The 9287-nt window shown below is 50.6% G+C and overlaps 2 protein-coding genes across 2 annotated transcripts; both read left to right on the top strand.

The window, feature by feature from the left end:
• Positions 1-1370: 1370 nt before the first annotated feature.
• On the top strand, positions 1371-2942 carry LAJ45_07234 (uncharacterized protein; the record flags this gene model as incomplete). Its single annotated transcript, XM_046116792.1, has 5 exons — positions 1371-1892; positions 1948-2121; positions 2178-2403; positions 2511-2605; positions 2664-2942. The coding sequence occupies 5 exons, from the start codon at positions 1371-1373 to the stop codon at positions 2940-2942; spliced, it is 1296 nt and encodes a 431-aa protein (XP_045969827.1).
• A 4202-nt stretch (positions 2943-7144) lies between these two features.
• On the top strand, positions 7145-8650 carry LAJ45_07235 (uncharacterized protein; the record flags this gene model as incomplete). The annotated part of the gene is made up of 3 exons (XM_046116793.1): positions 7145-7400; positions 7477-7848; positions 7911-8650. 3 exons carry the CDS (start codon positions 7145-7147, stop codon positions 8648-8650), a joined length of 1368 nt encoding a protein of 455 aa, XP_045969828.1.
• Between the last annotated feature and the right edge of the window lie 637 nt (positions 8651-9287).

The following is a 9287-nucleotide window of genomic DNA, read 5'->3' on the forward strand; positions in this document are numbered from 1 at the left end:
TGGTGGTGTGGTGATGGTGGTGATGGTGGTGATGGCATCATTAGTTCCCTTTGGTAAATCTCTAACTTCCCTTCCTGCGGAATTGTCACTAACCTTTTAATAGTTGTTAGGATTACTCCCTGAGCATCGCGATAGCTATTGAGGTGCGGTACGATTGGTGTTTTGGATTTCCCTTTGTCTTGCGAGAGTATATCAATGGATGGGTTATATCGGATAGGATTAGATGGGATTAGATTAGATTAGATTATTCCAGGTAGTAATTGCATTGCTTTTTTTCAAAAGTCGAATCAAAACTCCTAGATTGCTCTCAGAGCACTCGGTACCGCTTCAGAAAGTGCAGTAAAACGAGTGATGATAAATGATGCGGTTGAGTGCAGAAATTGTGGTAACATAGGATGATCCCTACCGTAAGAGGATTAGCGGTGCAAATTTTTCTTGATTAGCGGCGCAAATTTTCTCGCCAAGAATTGATTTCTAATCGAAGATATCGCGAGTGCTCCTAGAGCACTGCGGATATTCCTGCCAGTCATCAGAATGGCTCCCACCAAGCGCTCCTCCGGTTCAGCACCTCTTGCCCCAAAGCGCCCACGACTCCCAAAACGACCTGAAGAACATGAAGATTTACTGACTGACGAGTCTGAAATATCTTACCGAACATTGACTCCACTGCCAGCCCGCACTCGGTAGTCAATCGACCACCGCCGCTCAAAATAACTCGGAAAGGTCTTCTCCGTTCCTCCGAAACCCCACTGGAGGAGCAGTCCTAGAGGGTAGAATTCATCTCCCGGATCATACTGATAATTTGAAGCGCAGGAGGAGCCTGAGGCAATTGAGGGCCAGAGGCAAATTGAGGCGCCAATGTGAAAGAAATAGTTGATACTAGCCACTCAGACTATGATGATGCTCCGGAGAATGACCACGAGAGCTCTGAGGAGAGGAGAACCTCAAGCCCCCCCCCATCTTACACCCAGAAGTCTCAGACTGTCGAAAGAGACCTCATACAGTTCAGCCGACTACTGCCAGAGCACTGGGCAATGCTCGGAGGAAACCAACTGGCGCGTAGCGGAGGTCATTGCTTCTTCCAACGTGTCGGTGACGTGGTACAGGTCGACTCTATCTCGCTCATTGATGCTTTTTAACATGTAAGTATTAGTGCTAACGATTCAGAGGGGAACTCGACCGGGCGCGAAAGTAATACGTAACAAGGTCAAGGGAGAGCAGCACCCACTTCAGCACCCAGCCAGAATGCATCCCAGAGAGCACTCCCGGCATCCCAGAGAGCACCCCCAACACCCTCACAGTCTAGGCCCTCTGCACCTGTTTATGCTCATGAGTATACCTCTTCTACGCGCCATGTCGATTTTTCCTCGATGCGCTCTCGATACGGGGAGTCGTCCCCCACTTACCGGACATATCGTTCTTCACCGCCTAGCGAGGTAATTGGCGAGAACTCTGTAAGCAGTCGTCAGATTCCTTCAAGCCAACTTCACGGTCAAGGTAGATCGCGAAGAGTCTACGAAATCGAGTACCTTCCCTCATCTAGGAAGGAGGACGAGAGTACTCCGATGCCGGAAAGCGAGGGTATTTTGATTCCGGGAAGCGAGGTTAGTATTCCGGAGGACACTCACGACGTCTTTGAGAACACTGGCGACATTCCTTCGAGCCAATTGACTCAGAGGTCTGTGGTCCCTAACTCTAGGAGTGCAAATGTGCTGTCAGTGCAGGCTCAGAGGATTGAGAAGGAGTGTAGCGTGTTAATCGGGGAGCATACTCTTCTACATGAGCCCTTTCCACCTGCAGCAAGACTTTCGGTACTGGTAGTGAGCATGTGGGCAACTGCTAGTCGCCGAGTGGGGTGTAGAGTAGACCTTGATGAGGTCGTTATTAAACAGGTGAGTGCCCCCAAAAGGATTACGAGTGCTCTGGAAGCATAATTGAGAATGATAGGTCAGAAGTCTGCACTCCCGTGTCCGTTCCCATTTGATGCACGAGGTGAAAGGGCGCCTGGCGGACTCTACGATATATGGGCTTGGAGATTTTGTGGGGCCTGAGGCGAGGGCGGCTCAAGTGGAATACCTTTTGAAGAATGATCGTTTCTTGAGCCCCCAACAGCATTACGAGGTATGATGCCAGTGGATGCCCAGAGAGCACTCGGGATAGCCGGTAACAGATTCTAGACCTACCGACTGCGCTTCCTGGCTCCGGAAATTATCGATATATTGTATTTTAAATACTTCGATGGGGTAAGAATGCGAGGGGTTAGGGATCCCGAATTTCTAGAGCGGATAACCCCTACCCTTATTTGCCTGATATCGACGGCGATCTGGCACGGCATTCGGGCGTGGTCAACAGGGAGTTACGTGAAGCCTGATAATTTTCAGTCGCAGAATGAGAGTGTTGTGAGTAAGTATGGCCCGATGCCCTCATTGATATGGCGAGTGCCTTGGGAGCAATGACGGATGCTCCTAGGGCTATGCGGGATTGCCAAACTGACATCCAAACACGAGTAGAAACGTTCAACAGGATGAGCAACACTTGGAAGGGGAGAAGTAAACAGAACCAGGAGGCAACCTTGGAGGTAATCAAAGATAACCTTCGAGAAAAGGTATGATACTTCTAGATGCCGGTAATGCGAGTGGTATTCTAAATGCTAACCCTAATAGATACGAGATAAAAAAGGGGTAACGATTGAGATTATACCGGAGGAGGGTTTTAGCGAGGACGATGAAGCTCTGGCTGCGGATCTTGCCGCATTCCGAGATGCTCGGAGAACACCCACGAGTGCTCCAGGAGGTCGGGTTGATTCCGACAGCGCCCAGGACGAAGTGATTAATGCCCGACTTCGCGGCATTGACACCGAAGAGGAGGGGGAGGAGGAAGAAGAAGAGCCGGAATTACCTGTAGCGGGGGATTACGAAGGGGGGGGGGAGGAGGATGTGTAGAACAATCACGAGTGCTAAGGGAGATAGTGGGGGATTTCTTCTGATTCGTATATTGTATTAGGGTTAGTTAGGGTGTTAAATGGCGTATTGTATTTAGTATTAGGCGGAGGATCACGGTGTTGAATACACCAATTCTCAAAGTGCAGTCGCGAGTGCTCTGGAGACAGTAGAGATCGTCGTGCGAGTGATGTTTTTGTAATCTCATGGGGGAATTGTGAATACCAGAGGCCGGAACGGCGGAGAGGTGTATGCCTAGAGAGAACGGGGCGCCGACATGTAGGAATCGGTACGTCGGGCATGAGCCAGATTTCAAAGCACCCCATCCGGCAACGTCAGGGGGAGTCAGGGCAATCATTCTATCCTCAGAGCCCGCTGGAGCAGTGAAGAGTGCTCCAGGAGCAGTCAGGATATCCAACCGTGCAACTGGCGTTCTCTGGCGGGTAGAGTGACGTCCTAGTTACACCGGGCGCTATTATTTAGTGTCGGGGCCCGTTGTGCGGACTAGTGTGCGCTGGGGCGGAATATTGTGCGCCAGACCTCGCCAGGAGCACTGGCGGTATCTCTGGAGAGGTAGTTTACCTACCGAGCGCCCTGAGCGCCCTGAGCGCCCCGGGCGTCTGGCGAAGGCTACAGGTTTGCTGATGACCCAGATAGAAAAGCGCCCCCGCATAGTTCCTTCCTCCATTCTAATTCCGACACGTAACCATGAACCTTGCAATTGCCAGTCATCGGGCTGCACCATACTATTATCCTAGACCTACTTCCCTAAGTAGAACAGCCTACAGCCGTAAGCCCCGCTTCCGATTCTATTTCAGGTGGACTGTCCATGTACTAGTTATATCGGTCATTAATTAGCTCAGTCATGTCATGATCATGAGTGAGATGCTTAGTTGAAATTAAGGGGCTATTAATGAATTAAACAAAAAAAACTTTTTGAGGGGCTCACTTAAGCGTCTGGTCATGTCAATTGATCAAGCCTTGACATTAGTTGCGGTCGATCGATCTGTCTTTATCTTTCCCATCTTCTCGATATCCTGTACCTTCAAATGCAATGGTGTCGTACCCCGACACCACCATCCCACATTGAACAACCAAACCTCCTGTGACCTCCGGGAAACCCTTCACAAACATACATTTCGAATCTCCTTCCTTCGAGACATAAATCTCACACCCATCAACCTATGTACCTCCTTAATAGTAGTACTCAATTCACATCACTCCAGACCTTACCACTCCGGCGTGATGCACCAACTACGCAAAGCACCACCGCTGCCGGCCCCAGAGCTAGAGCCGCGTTCCTCTCGGGATGCACATGGCATACAACCAACCATAACTCCGTGCCTTACACCCACTATATAAACGATCTAGAACTAACAAGGGATATATCGAATAGGTTTGATATTCGGTTTAATTTACATAAACTGTATATTCTAAAACACCACCACAGCCCCCCGGAAACAAACCTCAATTGAAGTCAATGCCGGTCACAAGATCTCAACCTCACTGCTTATACTTCTTGATATGATCCCGGAAATGGCAGTAGCAATCTCTAGGACTCTATGGGTACCAGCGGGAGCGCGGGGGAGCGCGGGTTATAAAGTAGCTATACATATAGACTAACACACGACTAGAAATTGAATTCAGAAGTACATGTTGGTGGCGGGCCGTTGACGGCCCGGAGAGGGGGGGGGGGGACCTCATGCTTAGCGAAATTCAAGGTGGGATTTGAGTTCAGACCAATTTTAGAAGATTTTTTATTATGCGTTTAGCACTAACACCTATGAGCTGGTCTCAGCGTGCAGCTAACTACATCTACGAGTACTTCACTGCCGGGTTCAGTCCGAAGCAGCGATATATCTGGTTTTTGGGGCGTAGCCACTAGTATGCAGTACATGTACAGCTCGATATCAGTAGGGAGGGTCGGGCGCAACAGCGCGCGCGCACGCGCAACCATTTTTTCACAACCCAGGACGGCGACGACGACGTCGCGCGACGCAACCACGACAACCATGCCTACCAAAACCGCAAAACAAGCAGGAGGGAGTGGCCATATGGGGTGCTATGGCAAGGAATTGGAATAAAGCGGTTTGGAGGCTCTTATTCATCGATTACTAAGCTCCTCAAAGTACCAAAGTCAACCCTTGCCCATTCCATGGCAAGGTATGAGAAGACTGGTCAAGTTAGACCCGCAATCAAATATGGGAGACCCAAAATCACTACTGCTAGAGATGATAGACAGCTTCTCATCTGCAGTAGACGTGAGAGAACAATCCCATATGAGCAACTCCGCCAGGAATTCGCAATACAGATTTCAACTATCACAATCAAGAGGAGGCTGGCTACATTTGGTGTCCACAAGCACATTATGGCTGAGAGACCCAAGCTGACCCCATATGATGCAAGGATAAAACTACAGTGGTGCATTGCACACAGAGGTTGGGATATCAGAAAGTAGAAGAGGGTGGTGTGGAGTGATGAGTGCAGTGTTGAGAAATATGCAGATCCATATACCTCTTGGGCATTCAGAACTGCAAAGGAAAAATGGCTTCCTGAATGTGTTAAAGGTGCCAGGAAGTCAGGAGGGGTTTCAAAGATGATGTGGGCATGCTTTGTCGGGGAATTGAAGGGGACCTGTAATGGGGTTATGGTGGGAGAAGGGGGGAGGACAGATGCAGAGACATATATCAGGACTCTTGAGTTCTGTCTCCTGGATTTTTTGGCAGAGCTACAAGAGAAGGGTATCATACCAATCTTCATGCATGATAATGCTAGGGTACACACCGCCAGCCTTACAACTCAATGGTTGGAGCAGCATGGGGTTGAAGTTCTTGAGGATTGGCCTGCCTATTCACCTGATTTAAACTCTATTGAGCATGTTTGGGTACACCTCAAGAGGCTCTACCATCAGCACTACCCCATTTAGTATATGATACTAGATAACCTAAAGTCATTAAACCCCTCATGGAGGAATCTCTTATTCATTGCTGGGAACTGTTACCTGATGAGTTATTTGGTAGGCTGGTTGAGAGCATGCCCAGAAGAATTGAGGCTGTTATAAAGGCAAGCGGCTGGTACACAAGATATTGAATGTCAAATTATTTTTATTTATCTACTATTTAACAACTATACAAAAAACCAGCTCTCCAAAGGATCAATTGGAGTTGCTGTGGTGGTATTCATGATGGTTTGTGGGCGCGTGCGGGCGTTGCGACGCCGCGCCTGACCGTCGCGGGTGAGCTACAACTCTACGTATGTACAGAAGAAAATCTGTACGATATTTTTATATCAAAGCCCCGCTAATTATTTCAAGTAAACAAGATTTAAAAGATTACCTTCCACCAATCGACGACGTTCTTTGGGGCTTTACAAGAGCGGTTTGGACTCTATTTGCTGTACATGTCATCTCTGCCATCTACCTGAAGGAAAACCGTCGCTCGTGGTCATATCGGCCTATATATTGGACGTGCACGTGACGCCTGTTAATCAAGGCCATTTTCAATATCACAGGGGAAAATGATCGTTCGTACTAGTTACCGGTATACCATCTATGATTATACGTGACACTTGGCGATAATACTGACGAGTTAATCATTTGATCCTTTTGGAAGAAGCTTTGACCGCTGGCGGAATTACGGCGGAAAATCTTCAATCAAAAGGCAAGATGATATCTATAGCTAAAATGGTATAATATTGGTGTTCTTCATCGGCATTTACGGTGTTTTCGACGAGATCAGCCTTTGGTTTCGTCTCGTCAATCATACTGGTTCGAGAGAATCGAGTGACTGGTTGTGCGCCAAGCCGCATGAGATCAATACTTGACTGCGGGAAGCAGTAAAAACAATAATCGTTAGGGTAGGCTCATATAAGGCAAATATCACCATTTTGGGAGTATATTCCTTATTCTAATTTTAAGTCTCTAACAGCGAACTCCAGCGACCACCTTTCTTCCCGCCATCACCTTTCTTCGCGCTATTGTACCGAGTTTTTGAAATCTCCTCCAAGTTTTACGTTGCAACCACGTTACACAGGCAGAAAAGTCTCTAACTATTAGGCTTCACAGCCCAGAATACCCCCCTGCAGTCATGAGTACCAACCCTCCCCCCCCTTTGGCAGGCAACCCCCTCCCAGAATACCTCCAAGCAAAGGCAGCCTTCGCCGCCCCCCTGCTTTACCTAGTGGACAAGCATAAACTCCTCAGCAAAATGGGCCTAGAGGATAAGTCCGCTGCCACAGATGATCTCCTACAACACATCGCTTCCGCCTTCCACGCCCAAGACCCCGCCTTGAACCCAGCCAAAGCCATTATCTCCCTCCTCCTCGGCCTCTCGACCCAAATCGAGAAACTCACCACAGAAGTCCACACCCTATCTGCGAGACACACCGCCGACGTCACCCTCCTCAACTCACGCATCAACAACTCCATCCCTCAGCACTCCCCAGCCCCCGCCCCCCAGGCCCGTCCCCCCCTCAACGCCAACCCACTCACCAATCCCGCCAGCCCTCCCGCCCCGCCCCGGCTATCCCTCCCCCCAAGGTCCCGCGACCGAAGGGGCAGAGCTCTACCTCAACGACTCCATTGAAACCATCGACCAAAATGGCAATAGACGCCTCCTCACCTACGCCGAAAAACTCAAACAACACCAGGACAACTCCCGCCCTGCCGCCCCCTTCCCCGCCAATCGGAATGCAAGCCCCCGCAAACCTTCAGCACCCCAACCAGCAGCAAACCTCCCCACCGCTCAACGCCGGTTCTTCGCGACCAGATCCAACCCCGCCCCCTTCCCGAACCACCAACAACTCGAAGCAAGACTCCCCTCCGACCTCGGAAGAGTCCTAGCCAACGCAGACCTCTCCCACCCACACACCGCCCTCCAAGTCCAGGTCAACCGTAACGGCACTGTTACCTGTACTGCCTCCCCCTCCACCCCGCTAAAGACATTGCTCCCTACTTCCCCGGGCTCCTCGCAGTCCTGAACCTCGCCTCCAGCGCCACCGACAACCCGCTCAACGAGTTCCAACTCGCGCCAACCAATGTCAACTACGCTATCCACAACGTCCCCATCTTTGCCCTTGACGTCCCAGATTCCCTCTTCACCCCACCCCTCGCCGAAGCCGTCGCCCTTACCACTGGAGCGTTAGTCTCCAGAGCCCGATACCTCCCCAAGCCCGAAAATAGAGTCGGGAAAACCACCACCTCAATCGTCATCTCCATACCCGCCGAAGACACCGACAAGATCGGAGACCAAATCCGCCTATTCGGACGCTCCCGCCGATGCAATAAACTTTGGCCAACATCCCCCAATACCCTCTGCCGTAAGTGCGCCCGCCTAGGACACGCTACAGAAGGTTGCCAATCATCCTCACCCACATGCCCACTCTGCGCAGGGAACCACCTCCGCAAAGACTATCGCTGCCCCAACCAAGCCTGCCCCAAAGAAGGCCACCTTAAACCCGTCATCGAATGCTGCGCCACCTGGAACGCCAAATGCATTAACTGCTCTGGCAATCACATCGCCTCCTATAGAGAGTGCCCCGCTAGGCGCTCCCGCACCCACACCACTGCTACAGCGCCCGCCCCCCAAGGCACCCCTCCCGGCCCCCAGAGCTCCCTTGATAATTTACCACCGGCCACCCCGCTCCATCCCTCACCCCTCAGTCCACATCAGTACCCGCACCTCAACAAGAAGAGCTTGCGGAGGAGGACTTGACCATGTCGCAGTAATGCCAGCTAGATCCTCCTCCCTCCCCTCCTCCCCCCCTTCTCAACCACCCACTGCTCAGACATATCCAGCGGAGACCCCTCCAACAATCTCTTTACAATAATCCAACTAAACTGCGCAAAAAGCAACGCAGTCTTTATTTCACTCTTTTCTTCATTCTCTAAACAACGCCCCCCCCAAATCGTCGCAATACAAGAACCCTTTACCCTCCTCAACCACTCCCTTAACGCACCAGGCTACGAATGCGTTTACCCTCCAACATCAGAAGACGAACCCGTACCGGTCGCCTTCTACATACATCTCGATTTCCTTCAGCACACCTCCTACTTCCCCATCAACTTCGATAGAGGCGACGTCTTCGGCATAGCCATCTACTGGAGAAACTCCGACACTCCCTCCCTTCCCGCGCAACTAGAAATAGTAAACGCCTATAACCGACACATCTCACCCAGCAGAAGATCAATCCTACTGGAAACAATATTCCGCAACACCAGAAACCCCTCCATTATCTGCGGAGACCTTAATATACACAACATCCGCACCGACCCCCTCCGTACCATAAACAGAAGAGAGGAGTCACTCTCCTCCCCCTACTTCTCCACAGCCGCCGCTAACGGCTACTCTC

The sequence above is a fragment of the Morchella importuna genome (genome assembly GCF_003444635.1).
Source record: "Morchella importuna strain M04M26 chromosome Unknown Morimp01GS023, whole genome shotgun sequence".
NCBI classification, from domain to species: Eukaryota; Fungi; Ascomycota; class Pezizomycetes; order Pezizales; family Morchellaceae; genus Morchella; species Morchella importuna.